Here is a 27085-nt window from a genome sequence, read left to right as displayed (position 1 = left end):
ATTTCTGTAAATAGTCATATTAAAAACTTTAATCTCTTCAATGGAAAATGGAGTGCGGCTGAAAAACCTGTCATGTGCTGAGATAAATATTATCTAAGCTAAAGCCTTCGCTCTCTTCTTCTACCTCCCCTCATTCACCCCCGGCCCCCTCCTCCTTCATGACTTAATGAATACGTTCTGAAGATTTCTAAATGAATGCCTACTACCAAAACACAATCAAATAATATGGAGGACCTATTTCAGTACTCTAAATGAAAGCTGCCTGGTTGGTTGATTTTGTTAAGCTCTTGTGAGGAGCTCTGATTTATTTATTTTTTTTTCCCAAATTCTGACTCTCAGCTTGATTCTGTGTAAACATGTTTTAATTCTGATGGTATAGTAATATTCTAGTATTCATAGTTCAGTGGGGTATACAGCTAATGGAATATCATTCGATGACTCAGTTTCCTGTAACTTTTGAAGACACAAGGTAGAAATGACAAAAAGAACATGAGCTGACTGATGCTGCAGTATTGTCCAGACTTAGATTTGCTGGCACTGACCTTTGGCCTGACCCCTCTTAGCTTCTGAGACGAGACAAGAACCGGCGTTCTCAGAGTAGTTGGGCCATCCACGAAGACCATTAAGCATCTTTTGTCGTCTCCACACACAATAAAACCAAACGTGACATAATTGCCGCGACCTTTAAGCTTGGGTTTACTCTACGTGCATGCAATTAAGTTCCCCACGCAGCAATCACTTAAAGATCCTGTCTGTTTTGTCCAGGTGGCCAACTGTGGTGCACCACCACCAAGAACATGATGGAGGGCGAAGAGCTTGTGGCGTTTGCAGTTGACTTTGACTCCCGTCTGCAGGCAGTCAACCACATGTCTTTGAGCGAGGGCATGTACCCAGCCAGGCTGCTGGACAGCATCCAGCTCTTGCCGCAGCAGGCTGCAATGGCTTCCATCCTTCCCACTGCAATTGTCAACAGTAAGTGCCCGTGCGCCATCGTTCGCTTACACCGCCCTGCGATGAGATGCGCTTTTGTTTCGACACACACACACAAACACGTGCTTCCTCTTGTACATGCGCATACACGCAGAGCTCGCTCATAGTCACCTGCTTAACAAAGAGCGTCGTCTCCACAAGGCGTAGATTAACCCAGATGAGTCTCTGCATTGGAGATAAGAAGCAACGACCTTCAAGTTTTGGGTTCACATAAACACTCAGAGGATCGGACTAACGTGTTAATTGCAAAATACAGGCCTCATGCAAATAGTGTGTTTGTTTACTAAGCGAGGGCTATCTGGGTTCAGCTCAACGGGGAGGTAAGCAGATGGTCCAGTGTTCTTGCTTGCCCTTGAGAAAGGGCACAAACCCAGTGGTAGCAGTGCACAAATATGCAGCAGTGGCTAAGAATTTGGAGGAAAAGCTTTGGAACACAAGTGGAAAGAAGCATGCATTTAATCTACCCATGTACCTTTTCAGGTATGTACCCTAGTCGTTAATAATGTTCCTGTTTGTGTCCCTCCAGAGGACATCTTCCCCTGCAAAGCTTGTGGCATCTGGTTTCGGAGTGAGAGGAATCTACAGGCCCATCTGATGTACTACTGCAGTGGGCGGCAAAGGGAACCTGAGACGGTTGTTGAAGACAGTGACACTGGAGCCCACCAGACCTCCAGCATGTGCCCCTTCCCACAATGCAACAAGAGCTTTTCAGGGGCCAGGGCCCTGGAGATGCACCTGGCCACCTCACACAGCGGTGAGTCACATCAAGAAGAAAAGATTTGGATTCACTTTTGATTTTTCAGCTTGGAGAGATGGCTCCCTTTGTTTTAATACTGCACAATTTCAAATGAGAAAGCGCCAGGACTTAGACGTATACTTATCCTGTCAGCGAGCATGGTTGACAATATGTATATCCCTCAGAAAATAAAAATCAAGTGCATGGGGATATCCCTGGCATAATACACGAGTGTTTGATGGTTTGTGCGGTTAACTCTAAAGGAGAACTGGGAGGCGAGATTCTGAGGTTGTCCCTTTTATCTCTTTCACAGGTGTCAAAATGGAAGAGAGCCTCCCTCCTGGCACCAGCTTGAAATGCACAATCTGTAACTACACGGCAGATTCTCTTATTACATTCCAGCATCACATCATGTCTCACCTGTCACAGGCGGCCTTCAGATGCAATCACTGCCATATCAGCTTTCAGAGCCACAGGGAACTCTTGCAGCATCAGGACTTACATGGACATGGCAACAAACTTCACAGGGAAGGCGATGCCACCGAGCATTCCCCCAGGGGGTCTGAGGAAAGCCTCCAGCAGCAGCAGCAGCAGCAGGTCTGCGCCGAGCTGGCCAACAGGAAGGATGCTCTGCTGGGAAGCCCCAAAGGGGCCCTCAACAAGGAGACCAGCACAGACGGAGAGGTTGACAAGGCTGAGAAGAAGCCCATGCTGTCTGCTCAGAAGGGAGACGCCCACCCAGGCAGCAAAGCCAGTTTTTCTTACACTAGGATCAAATCGGAGCCCTCCAGCCCCCGCTTGGCCTCTTCCCCCGTGCAGCATAACATGCCTACATTTCCCATGGGCCCCTTCTTGTCTCAGTTCGCTTTCTCCCAAGACATTTCAGTGGTTCCCCAGGCTTCCGAGATTCTCGCTAAAATGTCAGAGCTGGTTCACAGGAGACTACGTCACGGAGGGAACAGCTACCCGCCGGTCATCTACAGCCCTCTTATGCCCAAAGGAGCCACCTGTTTTGAATGCAATATCACCTTCAGCAACCTGGACAACTATTTGGTCCACAAAAAGCACTACTGCAACAGCCGCTGGCAACACATGGCAAAGTCACCTGACTTCTCCGCCCTTTCTGACAAGGTCCCTGAGTCAGTCAGTCCTACCAGCAGCCACACTTCAGTGAGCATGTTGAGTGGCTGCCACCCTGCTGAAGGCGACAGTCACCTCATGCAGTCAGCCTGCCTCAACTCCAGTGTGTTGGACATGATCAACGCTGGGGCCAAAGGGCCCGATAAAGATCTCTCCGGGCAGGTGAAGAAGGTCTCAACACCGACGGGGGTTGAGGACAGGCTAAATGGCAAACCGATGGAGGGGAAAAGCCCCAGTACGGGTCTCGTCGAGAGTGACAACGACCCGAGCAAGACCACCTGTGATGCCTGTAACATCACCTTCAGCCGCCATGAGACCTACATGGTACACAAGCAGTACTACTGCGCCACTCGTCATGACCCGCCCATGAAGCGCATGTCCAACAACAAGGTGCCCTCCATGCAGAGGAACATGAGAACTCGGAAGCGGAGAAAGATGTATGAGTTGTGTCTCCCTGATCCGGACCATCAAAGGCCCCCCATGGGACAGCCGGGTTTCCTCGGCGTTCATCCTATGAATCCTTGTACGTCCCAAGAAGCTGTGGACGGTCTCGGCGACCGCTCCCACCCCCGCTGCGACATCTTTCCGGGTATGGTCCCTAAACACCTGGAGGCCTCTCTGACTGTCACCAAACCTATTTTGACTCCCAAATGCAATACAGCGGAGCCACAGGAGTTGGATGCCCCAATTGATCTCAGCAAAAAGTGTTCCCTACTCTCTGACAAGACGTGTAGCTCTCCGAAAAGACTGTTGGACTACCACGAATGCGCAGTGTGCAAAATCAGTTTTAATAAAGTGGAGAACTACTTGGCACACAAACAGAACTTTTGCCCAGCTACTGCTGCCGCTGCTGCTCAAAAGTCGCAACAGCCACATCAACCGCAGCAACATAACGAGACGGGCAGCCTGGACACGAGCATGTTCCCAGATGTGAAGAACGAAGGCAATAACAACACTGGCGAGACCTACGATAAGAGCCCGAGCAAATGTGAAAAAAATGCCAACGGGAAGGTGATGGTGCAAAACGGCGGCCTGTTCCCACCTCACCTGGGGCCCGTGCCAGGTCTTAAGCCTTTTGCTGACCCCCAGCTTATGCCATCAAAAGACGACAACAAGAACATGTATCTGCCCCATTGCCTTTATCCCGGAGCAATAAAGAAGATGAAAGGTTCCGAGCAAATATCGCCGTATTTTGGGATCAAGCCGACCGACTATGTGAGCGCAGGACCAGTGATGCAGGGAGAGGCCAGCGAACAGGAGCAGAGTGTTAATGGGGGAGGAAGCGGAGGTGAGGCGGGAACAGCGAGGGAACCGACCCAACAGCCTGCTGCTAATGGCTGCCTTCATCCTGGCAAGGAACCTCTCCCCCTGCTGCCCAAAAACCGAGGCATGGTCATTGTCAACGGGGGACATAAGCCGGAAGAACGTTCGGGCACAGCGCCGCAACAGGAGAACCAGCCCCAGCCAGATGGCCAAGCCACTAATCCCTCACCGACGTGGGCCGCGGAGAACCCAGCAGACTCCAACGAGAACATGTCACCTTCTTCCAAGTCCCCCAACGAGGACGCGGCACCCCCGACCAATAAAGGGATGAATGGCTCCGGAAGTAGCAAGTACTGTCGCCTCTGTGACATCCAGTTCAACAACCTGTCAAACTTTATTACCCACAAGAAGTTTTACTGTTCATCACATGCTGCTGAGCATGTTAAATGAGAAGACGGATTCTTCCACTTGAACCTCTTTCGTCCCTCTCCTCATCATATTTTTTTTTTCATTTGTTTTGGTACACTGTTTGTGTCTGGAATAGTGCATCACGCAGTGCTAAGAACTGCTTGTGGACAATCAAGAGAGGCTCCTCCTGTCGTTTTATGACTTAAAAATGCAAAAACCCGTTGGTTGGAAAAGAAAAGGAAAAGAAAAGAAAAACGAATCAAGAATTATATTGGTGCCACTTTCACATTAATTTATTTTACAATCAGTATTAATGAGTAGTGATTTTTACTTTAAATTCAAATGAAATTTATATCAGAGTTGTTTGTAATGTTATTGTATAGTCATTCTTGTGTAGCACACACATTGTTTACATTGTAATGTAGGCTCAATGAAACAATAGACAATACAAAAACGAGATGCATTTTAGACACAAAAATAGCTACTGAGGCACTTGTGTATTCTTCTTTGCTGTAGCAAATTGCGTATACGCCCCAAATGTAGATTGCAGACTGCTACTGATGAATTGTGAACCACTCGGTGGTGACCGACAGGCACAACGCTGCATTTCACATTTTGGCATATACACATGGCTTTGCATTCCTATGTGGCTGTTTGTCTGTCTTTTTTCTTCAAACCATATGTGGATGTTTTCATAAGGATGGCAGCATTCTTGTATAGTACTTGTATTTCTGTTTAATGATACACTTTGGTCTCCCTTTTTGAAAATTTGCTCTCAATGCAATACTTTGTAAATGAGGGAACATTACTGAAAGCAGTATTATGAAATGGGGACTGTGCATATAATTATTTGTAACCCCATTGGGGGGGGAAAGAATTATGTTTATTGCTAACAAACAACATGGGTGGGAGGTCAGTGGGAATACTGATTATCATTCCAGTGTCCTGATAACGGGAGAACATGTTTCTTAAAATGTTGTTGCTATGCATGTATATGGATGGAATTAAATTCCAAATCTGTTGGAAATTTTTATTTTGTTGTGGTGTCATAATTAAACTTAAATCCTCAGGATAAACTACTGATGTCGACGTTTTATTTGTATGCTAACGGATACCATTCAGTGTTTCTTTGCAATAATTCCATTTACAGCCTAAATTGCACACAAGAAAATTGCAGTACCAAAATTCAAAATATTTATTATTGAATTGTTAATTATCCATTTCAAAAGTCTCTGTGTGGCTGCTATCTGACTCAATTCTAATGAAATGACAGATGGCAAAAGAGGAATTCAGTCTCCAGTGGTTATAAAAAGTCTGCACACCCCTGTTCAAATGCAAGGCTTTTGTGGCATAATAAAATAAGACCCCAAAAAAATGACAGTATTTGAAAACTTTTTATACCGTTCATGTGACCTGTACAAATCTTTCATTGGAACTTGTAAAAAAAAAAAAAATTATGATAATAACTGGCAAGTGTGCACATCCTCGTATAAACGTGGATGCGAATGTGTTCACATTTAGGCTAACCAAATACAACCTCATGTCAGCACACACCTGCCACCAATTAGAGTGCCCCTGATTAACCCCAAATTAGGTTCACCTGTTTTATTAGACGTTTTCCTTACAATGTTTTGCTTTTTAGCAAAAACCAGAACAGTTTTTGTGCTAACACTGGCTGGCATTTGGAACTGCTGTTTTAATTTCCTCTACCTTAATGAAGGCCGCAGGGAGGGGCATGCGAAGCACAATCGATGCCCGAGGCCACTAGTTTTGATGCACCCTATTTTTTTTTTTATTGCTGGCCAAAGGAAGGGTGGGGAGCAACATGCAGTGGCATTTTTACTGTTGTAGCATCCACACTACTCGGGAAGTGAACCCGCATCTCCAGTTAGGGAGCGCAACGTGAGGAACTAAATGTGTGGGTGCAGCTCAAAAGCGTATTAGAAAGCACGGCAAGTGAGGTTTTTAATCCAATCACGCAATTCAAGCAGGCATCCGTTACACATGATCAAAAATATTTCCATTGATGCGAAGGAAGAGGTGGTGGATTATAATTTTGGACACACAGTTCAACTTTGGCTTCACTGGACCATTAGGCATTTTTTTTTCTAAGATGAGCCGTCTAGCTTGCTTTGTTCTTATATCTGAAGAGGATTGGTGATTGCTGTCACATGTACCAAAAAGCCAGCACTTGCCAGAAGTTCCTGAAAATTGGTGATTGTTGTCACATGTACTAAACAGCCAGCACTTGCCAGAAATTCCTGCAATAATTTTGAATGAATGTCCTGTTACTGTCACAGTTGTGCCATATTTTCTCCTCATGATAACTGTCCACTGTGTTCCATGACCAACACATTGTACATTCTTTTGTAACCTTCTGCTGCCTGATGCATTTGAAAATGAGATCTACTGATGCTGTAAAGCTTGCTGTAGAACACGGCCTGTGCCACATGAGATGACTGCAAAAATGCCTGGAAGAGCCAACTGAAGAATCTTTACTTCATTGGGGTTGATTAGCGGTAAATTAAAAGGTGGCAAGTGTTTGTTGACTCCCATTCAACACGAGTTGGAAAGTATTTTGTTGATTCGGAACACAGCCACATCCTCAGTTACAAGAGTGTGTGCACACTTGTGCAACTACAATTATCGCAGTTGTTTACTTCACTTCCCCTCGTGATAATGCTTTTATTTTCCATCGAGAAATAGTTTTGAAATGAATTGTCTGCATCTAATTTTTTCTGTTAACACAACTCTGTATTCGAACACAGGTGTATTGACTTGATATGTTGACCACACACTTTACCCTTTGGTCAATACAATATAGAATATTAAGACAACAGCATGACACGACAGCATCAGGGTGAGCAGTACAATGATGAGAAGAAAATGATCATTTCTGGTACTGGTCAATCAGGTAGAGAGGCTTGAATAACAACTTTGATAAGATTTTTGGAGTCCAAGACAGCAAATATTTTATCAAGCTTGAATAGCCTCCAGTTATGCTCAAGTGAAGCTTGCAATACAGGACAAATTGTTGCAAAAAAATGAAAGTAAAATTGACTACATGACGAACCTCACTGGTTTTGTAGATAATCTCGACATTATGCTGGAGGGAAAAGTATGAAAAGATGTTTTACAGGGGAATTTCACAACATTCGATGTATGGTTGTGCCCAAGTATATTTTATATTTATATCTTGGCCATGGGTCACTGGCTGTGCTGTTCAGATTGTCGCTGGCTGACGAGCTTCCTGAGGTAGTGGCTGATGGCAGATGGCTTCTTGTAGATCATTCGACGGTCGACTCCTTTTATGTGAATGTGATCGACTGATGGGTAGGACGCCTCCAGAAACTTCTTTTGAAGCTTCGATACCATCTGGTACAGGAAAAAGACAATTTATTACACGGTTTACATTATTGTCCCAACATTAATCTCAGCATACAATATTCAATATGATGAAGCATAGAATTCCCCAGTCAAGAGACTCACTTGATTGAGGTGATTTGGGATTTGTTGGTCAAAGGAATCCCCAGTGATCACGGTTACTGAGGTCCTGCTTGAGAGGGGCTTATATCGTGTAATGTCCCTTTAAAAACAAATACATTTTATTTTTTCCATTTACGTTGACTTTTTTTTTTAACTCACTTCACCTCACCTTGACAAAACAGGAAATGCCTTTCTCACAAATTTTACCTTACTTGAGCTGCACTTTCATTCAGAAAGTAATGTTCATCCACAGCACTACTCTGATGGGCCGGGTTACTTAAAAGGTATTTCTAGTGAAAACAGAAAAGACACATCATAAACATACTGTAACTGAAAATGTTAATGCGATCAGATCTGGTGATAATAACGTGACGCCCAACGACTGAGCTCCAGTTCAGTCGAACAGTGGTTATCGAAAATGTTCTTTAGATACGAACTGTGTGCTATGCTGAGTTGCTGCGAGCTTGTGTGCACATTGTAACCTTCAGTGGCTCGTCGACAAAACCTTTTCTTTGTCCTTGGAAAATTCAAGCACAATGATGTGCTTATCTCCTTGGCAACAACTGTAATACATGAAAAGCTGAAATCGGTCCCACATCGCAACTGCCATCAAATTGTGGGTGGGTGGGAGTATGGCAGCAGCGACAACAAGGAGATGAAACGAACTGTTCATTTTCACCCACGAGCAGACGTCATTGCGTCATAAAGGCAGCGGATGGAAAATGCTGATCGTGTGGCATGGATTTCCCAAATGGCACACATAAGTTCACGTAATTCCATTGGACATCACCGAAAATTGTGTGTGGAGCATGAGCGATCAATTGAAATTAAAACCGGTACTGTAACTATCAAATAGGATTGAACGGAAGTATCAAAACACTTCCTTCAAAAAGACAACAATGACGTTGAATGACTGGCATATGAGTTGTTAATTTAAAAAAAAAGTTTACTATTTGAGTTATGGCGTCACTTCCTTGTAGATGACATATTACAAGTGTAATTAATGTCGTGGCCAGTGAGTGTGTTGCCTTGTTCTGCACAACATACAATAAAAGCTAATATAGGCTCTCAATACACAGATTGTTCCTGTTTAACACCAGAAAGCATTGCCTTGAGGACCCCATTAATGCAGAAATGTCACAAAACGCAGCATCTCTGACTATGAACAAGATGAAAATACGAAGATTCCTCATTTTCCATACCCAGCAAAGACACCGTTTAACATTAACTGCCACTGCCTACCAAACTTTGCATGTCATCAGCTGACTCTAAAACGAAAATATATCAAGGAGACATCGCATTTGTGGCTCGTGGCATCTCCAGGAACATGTTCTCAGGCTTTTAAAAATGACATCTGGTATTGTCGTCGATCCAAATTCATATTTTTGTGCGCTTGTAAACAAAAAGCCCTTGCTGAGGGGAAGCAATGATCAGTCCTGCAACAGCGTCACCTTGTGGCAGAATGGGAGTACTGAATACGTCGCTTGCCATTGCCTGCCTGTCCTCCATTCGGCTAAAAAGGCACAAAAACAAATAAATAAATAAAACAATCGACGCAGAGGCCACAAAGACATGGTTCGGTGGCATATTCATTCCCACATATGCGGCATTCAGTTTCATATCCATTCCCAAAACGCCTCGTAATCTATTTTCCAGCCTTTTCTTCCCGAGTTTGAATAATCAATATCATGTCCTGTGGGGAATGCTCTTATGTGGCTCGTGTTGTAGTGTGTGTTCAAGAGTGTGCATTAGCCTGACCTGCCTCTGGATGATCTCCTCAGAGACATTTTCTTTGATAGTTGGTTCAATGGCTCCCAGGATAATCAGCAAGCGGCTCAGCCCGGAAGCGGCGGAAAACTGCTTGGCTTGAAGGGATGGCAGCAGCTTACCATACCTGGATGGGGGGGAAAAAAAGAGAAAATTGCATGAAGCTCATAAAAATATCCAAATCTTATTTGAACAACATTTTGGCAATTTTATTTTATTGTTTGCATCAGTGCAAAAGCAAAAAGAAAAATCCATAATAACCATTTTTTCTTGCTATACATGGGGGTCATGGATGACACAGTTAACAGTTAACTGGTAAACAGAAATGAAAAAATAATAATACAGTTTCGTTATAATTGTTCTAACAAATCTATAATAAAAAAAAAGGCATTTGACTTTTTGCATTTGGAAGAGGTCATAGGTTCAACTCCCGCTATGGACAATTAAAACAAACTAATTGTTAGTGAGATGCTAGTCTGCTTGGTGTCTACTGTCAAGGTGCTCTTGAGCAAGGCATCACCCCCAAATCCAAAGTCAAGTGCTGCAGCACTGTCTCGCCCCTCTTTCACAAGCAACTTTTTCTGGTGGTCGGTTACTCTGTCAGAATGCAGAAAGTTCATAAACAGCCAACTTAAATTTAGGAGTTAAAGCTTTGTCAATATTGGCAGTTCAAAATACAGCTAGAAATCATATTCCTGTTATTGCACTTAAAAAAAAAAGCAAGACAGTAATTGGTTGGTGTATGTAGTTGGTCGATAGAAATTACACACTTTCGATTGAATGTTGTGATGTTCACAAATGTCATAAATTTTTTTTAAAAATGTTCATCATGTGAATTTATATCTTGTTAAAATGAGATTAACTGCAAGGCAACAAATTAATTAATGTTTTAATTAGCCCCACAAAACTACTAAATACATCACTACAGTCACTTTATGTGCAATTCTTGCATGCATGTCGTTGGTTATTTGTAGGGCTGCAAGTAAGGATTATTTTAATAATCGATTAATGTAGAAATTATTTTTGTCATTTAATCAATGGAAAAAAAACGTGTTTTTATTCCCACCCTTTTATTCAAAAACATCTCATTTCAAATCGACAGTGCAGAAAAGGAACAAATGAATGATTCGCAAAAATGTTGATCATTGTATTATAAACAAAAAATTTTTTTTATTTTGATTCAACACAAAGATGATCCATCTGCATTCATGAAGGATTACAGAAAGAGGATAATATTTCAATTTAAAAAAAGAAATGTGAATGTTTCATCCATTCGCAGCAATAATAATCAATTAATTTGTTAATCAATTAGCTGCTGATTAATCGTTGGACCTCTAGAATATTGTTTACAATTTCTAATATCAAAACATATATTGGACAGCTGTTTATATTTTTGTATTAAAAATAATATTCGTGTGAGTGATTTTTCAGTTTTTATTGGTTTACTCAGAATTGCTTCAAGACATTATTACAATCAAATGCACATAGTCAACAGAAATCCCAATGATCAATGTAAGAATTTATACATAATTTAACATATCCCTACCTTCCATATCTGATGTTTTGTTTTGTTTTGTTTTGGGGTTTTTTTGCTGGGGGGGTTGTTTTGTTTTGGGGTTTTTTTGCAGGGCAATTACCAAAATCAGTTTTATCACTATCAGCCAGTCAGTTAAAAATCAATGATCAAGTAGAAGAAGACTGCATGAGTAGTGGTGGCTTAGTCTGTTTAGTTGCGTGCTTTACTTTCACTCCAAATAAGAATTGGAAAAACAGTCGAGTTGTAACATTAATTAATCAATTAATACTCAGAGTAATAATAGCAAATAATACTTAACAATTTAATTGACGACTATTTTGATGATAATCAATTAATTATTTCAAGACACTGTTCAACTTAAATTGAGCAAATGCCCAGAATTTCAGCCTGCCAACAGTAAATATTCTCAGATTTATGCAGTCCTCCATGAAGGCTTTTTGTTCAATCAAAATAGTTTACCATCCACCTTTTTTTTCTGACATGTTACGTACCAAATCAATAAATGAATAATAATCTATTTGTGAATGTATATATATATATATATATACACACACATACACCCACACAATCTGATTCATTGATTAATGGATAAAAACAATCAATAAATTAATAAATTAGACTGGTCCACATATTTTATGAAAATCCTTTGATGCAAGTAAACCTTTCTCTGTGAATTTTTTTTTTGCCGATTCCAAATCTAGCCTAATTTTTTCCACTAGCACACCAAGTTTTTATAATCATAATAAAAAACAATTATTATTATTATTATTATTATTATTATATGCAATATGTTTTGTAACATCTATTACTTAAATGTCAGGTTCAGGTACAGGGGGGACATCATCGCTATAAATTGAATTGCACGGTCAAATCCGTATTCCGCAAGCTTTTATAGCTCAAACTTAAAACAAAAATGGAAATGTCAAAAACCTGATGTGCGACAAAAAAAAATTAAGACTTCTTTCAAAAATAACACATAAAGCCATCTATGATTTAAATTTTCTGTTGACCAATGTTACGAAAATAATTGTTAGTTGCAACTTGAAGCCCCCCCCCAAATAAATTACGAATAAAGCAACAGTGGGTTTGTTTGTTTCCCTTATTATGTTAAAAAGTAATTAGTCATTGGAAACGTAACACGTATGATCGATTAGTGCAAAGCAATATTACAGGAGTGATGGTAGTGTTTCTTTGACGGGAAGGCAGTAGTCATACAAGAGTTTTTCAGACCAAAATGCAAAACTTTCTCAGTTGGGAAAGAAAAAAAGAAAAAAAACATTTGCCTGGGGAATGAAAAAAAATCCTCTTTTTCTGGGTGATGAAAGAAGAGCACTGCAATTTTGTAACTCAGGAGACCTAATCGGTCTTAGCTCACTGGTGCTCTGAATTGGCTGGTCTCAGCCGGTGGAGCCCAGTCAATAGTGCCATGCGCTCTCTGTCGCCAACGCCGTGCCAAGCAGCACAGCCTGCCCCTAAATGCTGCCAACACACCGTAGATCATCCACCAAGCACCAGGGGACAGTAGTCCCGGTCTTATTCCCGCACTGGGCCAGACTTTCCACACTTTGGATCCAAGTTTCGAACAATTCTGGGCCTGATTTATGAAGGAGGACGTAATTGTACTCGCTAAATAGCATCGAGCCGCTTGTCTGTGAGTCGCTGCATGGTAGCTATGATGGTACGCGGGATGGAGGGGGAGTATTTAAACAAAGAACAAAAAAAAAATCGTTGTTTGTATTAAATAAGATGCACTTGTTCCTCGCCCTTTTCAAATACACTTGAGTTGAGTATTACGACAGACATCACACCGTGGATTAGGATGGACTTTGTTATTCAGTGATGGCTACTGCTACTTTCTCCGCAATAAGTGTGACAAAGGAGACAAATCCTGCACTGGTCGCAAAGCAAACGGTAAAGTCTAACATTTGTACTGACTTGGAGTTGGAACTGAACCATCGCTGCCTGCACCAAAGTCAGGCCAAGACAAATTCAGGTCAACTGCAAATTCTGCTGTCCATATTCACATGTACAAAGTGCAAAATTGCCCGAAAATATTTGCAAACCCAAATTTTACATGAGGCTTTTTGCTCTCAGACTCAAAAAATGGCCATATAGATCGGCGTTTGTGAACATAATACTGTAGGTCATCAATTATCACTCGTTCTGCTTTGTTGCCTCTTCTTTCAGTCATTCTGCTCCTCGCTCTACTAGTTGGCATTCACATGCACACATAAACACTAAGCCTTTATTATTTCAATAATTCCGAAATACAAAGGTCAAGCATCTTGTCAGAACAGATTGTGTTTGAATTAATGAAGTGTTATATCATCACAATAAAGGAATAGAACACAATGAACAACATTCTACAGGTGCATCGATTTTAACACTATATTCGTTGCACGTGCTTTTCAGAGGCACAAACACGCCACGTGTAAAAAATATTGAACACGTTTCTTACAGCATGCAGATGCAATCAAAAGAACTGATAAAGAATTGACGTTCGGTTGCTGCAAATGACTTTTTTTTCAAAGACAACTTAGCCATTCCTTTCACGATACAGCAAACCCTCCCAATCATTTCAATAATCGTACAGGCAGGAAATGAAACGAGTTGACTTTTGTAATTTCCAGTCTTTCACCGTGGAAAAACTTTTTAAATCAGACCCCCGAAAAATGACACGTTGACATTTTCATCTTCCTTGCCACAGTTTTTCCCTGAAGTCATTCTGGCAGTACAATTTAGACCTGACTCTAAAGGGAGTTTAAAGTGGCTGAGCATTTTCCACCTGTCACCCTTTTCTCACCCCTTGATTCCAAAAATAACAAGGAAGAAAAACTTCAGCCCCCCCATTTCAAATCTGGTCCAATCATCCCGGGGTCTGGCATTGAACCTTATTTCAAGGATTCTCCAGCCACCTGTCCAATTTCTTCATGTTCCCCCCTCCCATTTTTAATTCTGCCCTGGAGTGAGGATTATGCGAAGCAAGGCATGCGTGTCAAAGGGAAATTTAGTGGGTAAAGACAGCCAAGATTGGCGGGATGAATTAAACAGATAACGTGAGGAGACGAAGTGGGGGAGCAATGTAGAGCCAAACGCCTTGCCGTTGTTGGTCATTTCAGATGGGCTTTTTTTTTCTGCCCCCTCCCAACAGGACCGAGGAGGCAATATCTAAATTAATAAAGTGATGAAATGAGTTTGTGCCGTGGACTTTCTGCTGTTTGACTTTCCCATCTGGATTAGTGCAGGCTGAATGGACGCTCTGTTACTTTTGTTACAACTGCGCAATTCACTGTCGGAATTTGGCCCTGTAGTGATAAGCCTCCCCACCCCCCACCCCCCCACCCCTCATTACCATCTCATTTCATATGCAGGGCCTCTATTACCTGAGAGCCTGCTCGCACAAGAAACATGAACTATTACACGAGCTTCTGGCAACTATTACAATGAGTAGAGAACATTTAAACATAGCCTATTACATGGGATCAATAACTATTAAGCATGAGTGATACTAACGTGATTATTGCAAAGTCTTTTGGAAGGAGAAGGAAATCACTGTCTCACTGTAGAACATTTAAATATGTGGACAAAAAAAACACACTTACTGGATGCGCTGCACCATACATTCAGTTAGCAGCAGTCCATTCATCTATCAATTCTGTGAATCACTTTTTCTCACAAGGGTCGCGTGCATGCTTTAGCCTATCGCAGCAGAATTTTGGGGCGAGAGGCGGGATACATTCTGAACTGGCTGACAGCAAATTGCAGGTCTTGGTAAAATTGTATAAAGAAAAACACTCCGTAGTAATAACAACTAGAAAGCTGTTCCCTTGAACTACAATGCGGTGCAACGTTAAAGGCCAGAATTATCAGGGTTTAAGTCATTAATAATATGTCACGCATTCAACAATTGACTTGATTTCCACAAACAATCCAAATGGAATAATTATCTCTCGCGGAAGCTTAAGTAATCATATTTAGAATCCAAATTACAATCTTAGTCACGGCATGGTGCACAAAGTAAATTTTATTAATAATTATTGTATTTGAAACAGTAAAATGTAATGTTTTAATAAAAATAATCTATGATAAATTCAATCAATAATTTATGGAGTTGGAAAAAAAAAAAGCCAGCGCAGTCAACAAGAAGAACAAATGCTCCAACCCACCAGCTGTCTGTAACGCCCCAATGCCTGGACCATGCAACACCCCTCGTCCAAGTGCAAAAGCAATTATAGTCGAAAGAATATAAATCAAAATCTGTGGAATGGCTGTGGAAGAGCACAGTAGTGGAGCGAGGACAGAAAATGTATTTTATAAGAAACCAAGTGCTTTAAGGCAGGAACATGTGTAATACCTTAAATGAGCACAAGATGTCCTTCTTGCACCACAACCGAGTCAAGACTCGGCCGTTCATCTAGCCGTCCGCTGCGTGGTCACTATTGTTTTTGTAGAAATTATTACAGACTGGAACTGATGTAAATACATGCAATGCACGCTGTAACAGCCCAGCTTCGTTAGGAATGCTAACAGGAATTGTTCGACTTGGTGTGGTTCTGACTACAATTATTTGGATTCCCTTACTCATCTGGTAATTTCTAGATTTAACCTTTTTGAGTCAGGGAAAGGAGAAGACCAACTCAAATCACAGTGGATACGTATGGAGCAAATGATCTTAACGTGAATGTGTATATTCGCACAGCCGTGGAAAAAAAACGAAGAGACTGCCATGTTTTCTTCAATTTTATGTTCATTTTGATGTCTGGTGTCACTAAGCGTGTTTCACGTGACATACATGCATATTTTTATTTATACATTCATATTTTTATTTATATATATATATATATATATATATATATATATATATATATATATATATATATATATATATATATATATATATATACATATATATATATATATACACATATATAACAGTTATATATTTTAACTCTGTTTTATTTACTTCAATAATAAAGCCAAATTAAAATATTGTATATTAGCTGTACAGCTTTAGCACATTATCTCAAAACAAACCCTGCTCAAATGACCACTGGACCTTGCAAACCAAAACTGCTGGATTGTGGTGCTTATAGGCAAATTTAAATGTAATGTATAAATTTGAGAATTGTTTAGAAGAAAAACGTCTTTGATCATATTCAAGGATCAAAGAAAACTATTAAAATAGTGTTTGAATTAGAATATGCTTCATTCATATTTGGTGATATTACATTCATTCCAAGATATCATTTAAGTAAAATCTGTTACAAGCGTCACAAAAAATAGAAGTTGGAAAATGTCATTAATCACAATTAAACACATGTGGGCTCATCCTAAAACTGAAATGCTTCAAGGGGATAAAAATAAAAAGAGAAAACTAAACAGGGTTGACGAGACTAGGAAAATAAGACCAAGTGGCGTTCTTGTGAGTTACACTCAACACAATTATGTTCCAATAAATTTGAATAACTTTCCAATCAATCAGCATTCATTAATTTGTAAGGACCAGCTCATCAGACGGAAGCGCTCCCCATTGTCTCTGCTCTCTTAGCAAATATATTCCCCATGGGGTAAATTAGTTTCATGGCCCACACACACTTGGCAGCGGAGACACGCCTGAATGCGAAATGAATTCTTCCCTGGACAAAATTAAAGAATTATCAATGTAATTCCTTGACTGCAAATTACAATACATTTTGACAACAGTTGTCAAATTCCAGCAGGGGTCTTCTTAATAATGGCCAGTCTTGAGATTCTGGATAGCATAATTACTTTTACTGCAATTGTACACACAAATCACTTTGCGACAGATTAAGAGATTAAACTCATGATTTGCAGCGAAAAAATATATATGGTTTAGCGGAAACCCTCACTTCATCTTCTCTCTGAAACTAGCCATGTTAACCTACTCTTAAAAGCAGAGTGGCAGTAAATTCAGTAAAATTCCTCCCCCATCTAATGCTGGCAGCTGATTGGAGGTTTGTGAAGACTGACAGCATGCACGTGGCTGAGCTCAAATGAACTAAAAAAAAAAAAAAGAACGAATCACTTGAAGTGGTCCATTCACTCGCGTTCACTGAAAAGATTTGTTCTTTTGAACAACAGCACACTGCTCTGCACCACTTTGTGTAGAGTCTACCCCAGTCCATTTGGGCCAGGGGTCTCTGTGCTGGTGGCGCTCTACATGGCCATGGGCTGCCATTCTTCGTCTCGTGGATGAACTCCCATTTGGTTGTATTTTTTCCCTCATATCTCTGTACCCTGCCATGTCTTTTTTTCTAAACAACATTCATCACGCTGTGTGCGTGTGTTTTTGAGTGTATGGTAATTCTCATAACTCAAAGTTCAGTTTGTAGTACTTCACTAATTTGAGATAAAGGTTTGTGGTGCATTTAACAAAAAATTGGAAATAATAAACAAGTGCATCGGACTAATTTAATGGTGCATATTGTAATTTGTCACATTGTTTACAATAGCTTAACTTGCAAGTGCGGTATTAAGCTGCACTTCTGTGGAAATTCAGATTCAAAATGTGTGTTGTGGTGTTGAAATGTTAACGTTACCAGACTCTGTAACTATATTAATATTACCAAAAAAATATTAGTAACTCGTATTACGTATCCGTTACTGCCTAAATGTTAGATGTTAGCCCCAACACTGTTGCTAAGGTAACGTAATGTCATCAATTGTGAAAGACTGAATTAGGTGCTTGGGTGACTGAGTACACTTCACAAAGGTCTCGCTGCAACCACCTTACAGCGGAGCATATTCCTCTTTGAACAGCTAAATAGTAGGCAATATAAAACAGTAAGTGTCTGGAGAGAAAAACAATTCAACATAACGCGACACACATCATTAAACAGGAAATGATTGTTATGCTGGTTACGGCCTCCCGTAGGTCAATTGAAACGAGTGGCCTTGAAGATTAAAATTATATTAATATGAAGAACGACCAATTGAGAAAATGATGGCATATAGTATATTAGAAAACATAAAATAACTAGTGTGATTATTTTTCATAATACAGCTCAGAGTTTTGATTTTGACTTTTAAGATATGTATAAATGTTCTCATAATTACTAACAAAAGAAATCAACATTTTATTGTTATTTTTAATCAATTTCTTTCAGAAGCCTTACTATAAGTATGATGATTCAGATTAATATCTACATGTGAGCAAAAACAATTCGGCTATTTTGCTTCTGTTTACGTTTGATTTATTTTTTATAGCAGCACTACTGGATGCATTTTTTGAATGATGCAAACAAAGCTGCAGCATAACATTTAATGACACTTCAAAATAGTGTGAGCAAAGGTAAGCAGTCCCAACAATGTATACTTTTGTTCTGATGCAAAGGCGTTGAGGATATAAAGTTGAGCATCCCGTTGTGTGATCGTGTGAGCATTTTTTTTCCTTATCACCCAGCACGAGTCAACCCTATGATGGAATCTGCCGCAAAATCAAAAGCCAATAGGGAGGCAGATGCAGGGCTTCTCCTGCACAATGAATTCAGCACATAACTGACTAACTCTCATCACTCTTGTCCTGAATGCAATTTGTCTGGACACACACTGGGGGTTGCACAAATCTCCGATGCTAGAGCCGCTGCCTTATTTCTCATCAAGAAACATTATCCATGTCCGGAAGGAGACGAATAACATGCTGAGAAAACTACACATACAAATGCTGACCCCTTTTAAGTCCATAGAAATGAACCCACACCACTGTACACCCACATATTTTATAGAAATACCATTCCTGCGAAATGGTGGCGATTCATTTTGTAGGACGTAACGGAACTAATTTTGAAAGTGAGCCCCGGTTAATGAACAGAGCTTTGATGCATAAATCCTCCAATTCTCCAGGGCTGATTTGCTCTACGCAGATTCCTTCTCAGGTGCAGGCCTGCACTCTATTGCATATATGTCTTGTCTATGGACTACGACAAACAGCTAATCAAACCATATCTGAACAGCCATATACACCCACATGAAGACTTGAGCTATGGAAAGAAATTAATTAAATAACGCTGGCTGCTGCCAGGCCAAAGGCACGGTAATGCTGTGATGCAAAGATCTGTACTGCATTACTACGAATCGTTTTACTGCTTATCCCACTCCTGTTTCTATTTTTATTCCAGCATGCAAATCGGACAGTAATGATGAAATGTCTGAGTAAATAAAGTCTTTGCTTTATTTCTTTCAAACCTTGCCTCCCTACGCAGTAATTGGATTGTGGCGGGACCGCCATGTACTATTCATGTCGAAGAATGCATATTAATCAAAACATAATTGGACACATAAAGCTTATAAATGGTGCTGCTCCACTTTTGGTCACGTGTAAATAAGCCATTTGCAGGGATATTTATTTATCAGACTTGGGTTATGCATATATAATGAGTAAGAGGGCACAAACCCACTTATATAGCGTCACAGTTATAATGGTCCTCCGAGGGAAACCTACAGAGTGTCCCTTGACAAAAATGAGTTTGACGCCTGTGTGTCATATCAACTGTTTAATTGACATTACAGCATCTGTGGATAAATGAATGAAGGCTTTTCATATCCATTGAATTAAATGTCACTTCCAAATGTTTAGAGAATTTTGCATAACGGTTATTCCAAGAAACAAAAAAACCTCCATACTCAGAGCTATAACGGATAAAAGCCACAACCACTAATGACAGTAGTGGTTTAATGAGATAAATGATGTGATAGTGACAGCCAAGACAAGCCAATTGACAAGAAATAATATTCACATGCAGGATAAAAGCAGTTTTATGATGCATTAATATGGTCTATATGAACATCACAACCCTCTCTCACCACTCATCTGTTTCCTGCTAAAAGATTGAGAGTAGCAAATTACTTTCTTTTGTCTCCATTTAATCAAGCTAATGATGCCCGCCCCGCAAAGATAATCAACTCTTTTTACCACAAAGGCCAAGAAAGGAAGAGTATGGAACTAGATTCAAGAAAATCTAGCTCCCCTCCCCATAATCCTCTTTCTTGACATAGCTTTTTTTTTTTTTACTCGTCCCTCTTTTTATCTCCTCTTTTTTGTCCTTCAAAACTGCTGAGTGACCTTGAGCTCCTCGCCCAATTCTGCGTCCGTTATCAATATTTACTTTAGATCACTTTTCCCACATCGCATCGTAGTTTGTTCTTTAAGATCTCGATGATGTACTACAAGATGCTGAAAATGCACATTTACAGGGTACAGCTCCAGATGTTGTGAAATGCGCTTCATAAATAAAGTTGTATATTCAAATAAACTTACCAGTAGTCTTTCCACTGCTCCTCTTCAAAAATGTCCTCCGGGATAGGATCAATCAACACCAGGTCCGTCACTTGTCTGACAAAAAAAGAGGACACACATATAAGTGTAGAAATGTCGATTCTCAGTCATCCAGGTCATGGTAATCTCCAACTGAATGGATTAAAAGGGATGTTTCGCCTTTGATTGAAATCTTTGGTGCGTGCTCTCCATGGAATAAACACTTGTTCAGTGCAGATTCCTGGGGGGATTAATTAAAGCGTTCATCTACAAATAATCAATAATTACTTTCTTGAAACTTACACATCATGTATGTGACTGTAGAACCGGCTGTTGAGTGCACCTATCTCCGAGCCAACCAATATCAAAGGCATGGTGACCTTAGCAGCCAGCAACAAACGGTGCAGATCATCCACCATCCTTGAAGACAACATAAGTCATACAGTATGCCTGTGGTTAAAAATAACAGCAATCTGGAGTAGGAGGTTGATTTATTAATCATGGCAATGATAAATACTCAATATATATGCAATGTGTCCCTGTTGGGCAGAAACCTTAAATGGGCAAAAACGGCCAATTTATAATGTTTTTTCTGAAACCGATACTAATAGGGAGTCCCCATTTGTTTATATGAATGCCCAACTAATCTTAAGTGTGGGAAATAAGTTTAGAGTAAATTTATTAACACTTTTACAGACATGATCCATCTGACAAGTGACATGTGCTCAAAATAATTGTTTTTAAAAAAAGAAAAGAAGACAATTTGACCACAAATATATGTTTAAGCAAGGTGTGTCTTCTAATTAGCATCAAGATTCCTTCAAATTTACATCCATCCATCCATCCATCCACAATGAGTAGTAGGCAGGGTATGCCAGGTTGCCAGCCAATCGCAGGCCTTCAAACTTGAAAGTAATCAGTCAGCCTATTGAAAGGGTGGTAAGCAGTCACTGTGCTGTCTAGGAGAGCGTTGTCTCAGGAGATCAGAAAGAAAATTCGAGATCAAAATACCTGCTGAGAGGGTCAAAAGTCTCATTGGAGGTTAGAAAATTGCTTGATTACAATAAATGCCCCATTTCTGCAACAAACTATTACGTTAAGGGTACCATCATTTTTGCCCAGGCCTGTTTCATGCGTTCGTTTTTATATTATATAAGAATTCTGTTGAACCGCAATTCAAAATTAATGTCTGAAATAAAAATAGCAGTGTGAAATCTAATGTTGGGATTTTTTTCATAACAGAAAAAGTTCTGATAAAAATACCGTGAAGGCACCACAAAGATAAACAGTCTCATTAAGAGTACTGGGAGTGATAAAATCTTATCCATCCCCACCCCTAATGTGGCATGAGTTTCATTTTGCAATACAGATTTTGTAGCCTAATTCACTTAGTCTGATGCTGACTATTTAACACTAGAACTACCAAGGCGCTGCCACTCGATATCTTGTGTCAACAAATCTGGTGGTAAGCAGCTATGAAATGCAATTCAGATTAAAAAAAAAACTCTGAAAAATCAAAGTTAACAATTTTATTTTCAAAGAGAGACAAGTAGGTTTGGATTTAATTTCCCTTCATAAATAAAAACCACCATTCAGAAATTGCATTTTGTATTTATTTGTGCTGTTTTTTTTTTAAATATTAAAACTGGCTTGATGACCAAAGTGTGATAAACATGATAAACACAAATCAGAAATGAAGGGTGATTACTTTTCAAATCACTGTATATTAAATTGTAACTACATTGAAAAGTTAAAAAGCCTTCTAGGAAGAAATGTTATACAATATAATCGCTTGACTCAGTAAAAAGTGAGAATTACAAGGGAGATTTTCAATACTCACCGTCCAGTTGTAGACATCCCCCAAACCTTCTCAGTTCCTGTGGTGTCATTCTGCATCACACGCTTGCTAAATCCCAGTCCCATTCGGTCATAGGTACAAACCTGCAAAGTGTACAAGGAAGACATGGGCGAACAGATTTTTCAGCTGTCTTCAAATTCGACCAAGCATGCCTGTGACCTAACTTTTTATCAGATTTCAGACAAATAACATGAAGCAGGCTGTCAACCCCAACTTTCTGCTGCAATGAGCTTTTTGCAGCAGAGACGAAGGGAGTCACAGCAAGGACAGAAAAGGGAAAAAAAACATGCCCTAAGAAATTGTAGCTCCTTCTACAGAAATATATATTGTCACTGTGAATTTATTCAACCGTACCGTCCAAAAAAATAAAATAAAAAATACAATTTGAAATAAATTTGACTGACGACAATAAGTAAACCCGGTCTTAAGGTCAATGCATTATTTATTTAGAATTAGTATATTGATACTAAAAGAGATCAGTTGGAATGAACATGGCTGTTATATGAAATTACAACAGATATCAATTTAATTGCATAATTAATTCCTCACCTTTGTCAATGTGGCAACGCTCTCTTGGACATAAAACCAAATGTCTGAAGACATTCCAGTTGGTGCGTCTAGTATGACTAAAAAGAGGGGTTAGTTAGTCTGATGGCACGAGGAAGCCACATACAGACATATATGCCATTAAATGGTATCAGAGTTTGATTCATTTTGAAAAACATCAAAGATTACCAACTGGTTTCCCCTGCCCTTTGCACAAAAGATGCATCCGTTGACCCAAGCCGACATCTACAATCTGCCCATCTACATAAGATCACAAACCAAGAAGATGAAAGAGATTTCATAGATGACAAGGAATTTGGATGATTTTTAATTGCAAACCTTTTGGCAGCAGCAGCTGTCCTTCTCTTTGCAGCGATGCATAGTTGAGAAATGGCGGGATGATGATGATTAAAAGCAAACACTTTCCAATGTTGATGAGCACAGAGCTGTGGGAAGGTTGGCTTTTAACCTCAGCTTTGCTGCGTTGTCCATCTTCTGCTTCCTAAATTTAAGAGCGGGAGAGGGGCATGGTTGAGGGATGGAACAGCGTGAGTCTTCAATGAATGGTTAAACGAAATTCAGCATAACACTTAGGTGTAATCATGTATACGATTTGCAAATACAAACAAATCCTTTGTTCGTACAAACCCCAAAACTAATGAAATTGGGAAGTCTAAAATAGACTTCAACAATGTGCATTTTCTTACGTAAATATTCACTCATTTTTAACAGCTTGAATTGACCACTGTGAAACTTTGTGCATCACGTTTCCTCTAAACAACACTCAATAAGCATTTTGGAACTGAGGAAAGTAATTGTTAAAGTGTTGCTCCACAGTCAGGGGTCTCCGTTGTTGTATTTTGCACTCCATAATGCGGCACACATTTTCAGTGGGTGAGAGGTCTTGTTCTTGCACTTTTTTTTTTTTTACTACAAAGCCATGCTGTTTTAACACGTGCAAAATGTGGCTCGAAATTGTCTTGCTGAAATAAGCAGGGATGTCCCTGGAAAAGACACTGAATGGAAGGCTATGTTGCTCCAAAATTTGGATCGGCCTTACAGCATTATTGGTGCGTTCACAAATGAGTAAGTGCCCATGCCAAGGATACAAACACAGCCCCATACATTACAGATGCTGGATTTTGAACTTGGCAATGATAACAATCCAAACTGTCCTTTTCCTCTTTGGCCAGTCATGACATCCATGACTTCCAAAAACAATTTGAAATGTGGAATCGTCAGACCACAGCACACTTTTCCACTTTGCATCAGTCCATCTCAGATGAGTCAGGAGACAAGGAGCCGGTGGCCTTTCCGTGTGATGCTAAAATAAGGCTTTCCCTGGGCATGGTACTTTGGAACTTGGATTTGTAGATAACTGACAAGGATTGTCAATGGTTTTCTGAAACGATCCTGAGCCCACGAGCCAAGACCATTTACACAATCCAGTGGCGCCTGAGGGATAGAAGGTCACGGTCATTCATTATCAGCTTTCGGCCATGTCAATTTGGGTGTATATTTGATACCGTTGTCAGGTTGAAAGTAGTATTGCGTTTTTAACTGTTCATGAGTTCCTCCACCTCAACCAAAGGTCAAAGTGAGACGTCAACACCAACACGGGTATAATTATTATTCATCTAAATACATCATCCATGTCTCCTAAATGCATGTGGAAAATGTATCACAGTCTTCAGAAATCTGGAGAAAAAAAGGGTAAACCATCATTCCAAGAAGCATTTGTCTGAAAACCAACACCATGCATGCTGATGATTTAAATTAAATTTTAACAGGAGGATGTCGACTTAGTGAGCACAGTACGCCCAAGAGTACGGGTAATTTGAAACAAATTTAATAGATAATTTTGATTTGATAAATTACATGTGAAATGAGTTGAATTTTGTTGTTACTTAACTATATGCCAGACAAGAGCATGATTATCCTTCAAAATGTTGAAAGAATATTTCTGGAATAAACTTTCTTGGTGCACATTGACATTTATGAGGATATTGCCTTATTTTGCCGTTTACCAAATGAATAGTTCACGTAACTCAAGAAACACTAATAACCATTGATGTTATGCGTTTTGATATGTTGTATTCTGACTTTTCGGTTTGTGGTTGCAACATGCGATTTGCACGTTTTGTCTTTCTTGGTAGAATATTCAGGTTTAGAAGTTCATACGTCCACTCAAAATTGAAAGCATTTGGCTAATTGTGGATACTGTGCTACATTACCTTTCGAGGAGTACTAGGTTTAGCTTCAGATCGTTTCTTCATCTTTATCATCAATATGTCTGTTGATAGGTAAGTGGAGTGGAGAAAATGAATGGAAAACAAATCATAGTAGCAAGGACCAGTCGTTTCCTTGTTGTGCTACAGAAGCCGACAAAGGACAAAGAAGACACATCGACGCGTTGCTTAGTTGGCGAATATCTAAAGTGCAATTTTGTATGAGAATTAAAATCAGATGATTATTCGAAATTACTCTATGTTACAGTTAGATTGTATCCTTAATCACGTTAATATTCCCTGCATTGGTGACGCTCGCGATACCGTACGATACACACTTTGGCATTTTGACCTGCGGGAGTCGCTATATCCCACAAACTCAAGCTACTTTCAGCAAGAAAGGGCAGTTCTGCACAATACAGGTTTGTTAACATTATGTAGACGACGTCGTGAGTCATAACCGTGTAAAATGCCATCAACTTGAACAGCTCTCATTATTTTCAAGGATTTAGCCATGAGTCACTTTGGATATGGTAAATGTCCTCCCCCGGAAATAATTAGGCATATAATGGTATAGATACATGTTGGGTTTTATTATTATTACAGTCACTGTAATTCCTCAAGTGAAATTCAACTTACGCAACTGTATATTTTTGTGTTACACAGCACACAGAGACAGATCACACAGCAGCAGGGATGTAAGGAAGGATGTCAGAGTGAAAAGAGTGCTGCCCTTTTGAATGAGGGGGGATGGGGCAAGTGCCTTGCTTAAGGGCACCTCAAAAGTAGCTATAGGAAACAGCCAGGCATTTCTACAACTAGCTGCTATTTTCAGGCTGCAAAGCCCAAGTCGTTGACAGATGAGCAACTGCTACCCCATGTTGTCTTGTCTCAAGCCATCTAGTCAATTTCTCCACGTACATTTGTAGTGACCAAGACAGCTCTTACAAGGAATAAGTCTCGACAAATCACTAGTTTATGCATTCATGTGTGATGCACCAAATAGTGTTGTTTCGATTATATTTAGCTTTAGTCACATACTACAGATACCAAATAAGGCTGTTGACAATTTGAGTATTTCACATTGACTGTGCTCCAATTTACACACTTTTGAAACAACAAATTTGCTGAAATTACCTTCAATATTGTTATTATTACATGTAATTAATTAATTATATTCGTGTATGTGAACACGCCAATCTTGGTAATGGTTTATCGCAATAATTAGGACTCAAAATCATTTTTAATGTTGTCACTTTGGCAACAAATTGTTACCAGAAATCTCCGCAGCGTTCAGATTTTCAAATGATCACTTCTCCAAAATTCCAAGAAAATCACAATGTCCCATCACTGGTGAGCTCTTTTTGGAACAAGCCTGATGGCTACTCATGTGGTGCCCCCGCAGCTGTCAAAAGAGAACTTCAAACGGTAAACCCCGTTTAGTAGGAGACTGATAACTGGAGCCATGTTGTGAATTCATTACAGTCATTAAAAAGGTAGGCTGGGAAGAAATGATGAATGTGAAGCACTGAGACACCATCAGACTGGAAAATGATGTGAAAGATATGTGGGTGGTTTTGGAGTACCAAGAGTCATAAACGTGTTTGATTAAGAGTAATGTTTCTTTATGGCTTACATCCAACTTCCTATATTTAGGATTGAGAAGTGATGGGATAAATTGCGTACTGCCAGCATGTGACAATTACTTTTCGGGAAAAAAAAAGAAACATTTTGGGAAAACAAAGTCCACTCATTCCATCAAATTTGCACTTGAAAAAGGTTTTCCCAATGTTGTAATTCTTGATGTTATCCACTTTCAGTTTCAGGCCACTTTTTGACATTCAACAATATT

The 27085-nt window shown here is 39.9% G+C and overlaps 2 protein-coding genes across 4 annotated transcripts in view; one reads left to right on the top strand and one right to left on the bottom strand.

Annotated features, from left to right (window-relative positions):
* zfpm2a (zinc finger protein, FOG family member 2a) overlaps nucleotides 1-5596 on the top strand; it is a 122916-nt gene extending 117320 nt beyond the window's left edge. For all 3 annotated transcript variants that reach the window (XM_088306687.1, XM_088306686.1, XM_088306688.1), the window contains 3 exons: nucleotides 766-972; nucleotides 1517-1744; nucleotides 2040-5596. In XM_088306687.1, the coding sequence (XP_088162813.1) occupies nucleotides 766-972; nucleotides 1517-1744; nucleotides 2040-4579 (2975 nt within the window). In that variant the 3' untranslated portion in view covers nucleotides 4580-5596. The remainder of the gene's footprint in view (nucleotides 1-765; nucleotides 973-1516; nucleotides 1745-2039) is intronic.
* A 121-nt stretch (nucleotides 5597-5717) lies between these two features.
* On the bottom strand, nucleotides 5718-25398 carry LOC148329527 (uncharacterized). The gene is made up of 11 exons (XM_088306690.1): nucleotides 25240-25398; nucleotides 23345-23507; nucleotides 23195-23266; nucleotides 23009-23085; nucleotides 22442-22542; nucleotides 20905-21021; nucleotides 20605-20679; nucleotides 9782-9917; nucleotides 8231-8313; nucleotides 8027-8123; nucleotides 5718-7912 (listed from the first exon to the last, which is right to left on the bottom strand). The coding sequence occupies exons 1-11, from the start codon at nucleotides 25288-25290 to the stop codon at nucleotides 7745-7747; spliced, it is 1140 nt and encodes a 379-aa protein (XP_088162816.1). The 5' UTR covers nucleotides 25291-25398; the 3' UTR covers nucleotides 5718-7744.
* Between the last annotated feature and the right edge of the window lie 1687 nt (nucleotides 25399-27085).

Source organism: Idiotropiscis lumnitzeri, chromosome 10 (assembly GCF_059441095.1).
Source record: "Idiotropiscis lumnitzeri isolate Australia: NSW breed Sydney's pygmy pipehorse chromosome 10, RoL_Ilum_1.0, whole genome shotgun sequence".
Lineage (NCBI taxonomy): Eukaryota > Metazoa > Chordata > Actinopteri > Syngnathiformes > Syngnathidae > Idiotropiscis > Idiotropiscis lumnitzeri.
The sequence above is the reverse complement of the archived record's forward strand: the minus strand, read 5'-3'. Positions and strand labels throughout refer to the sequence as shown.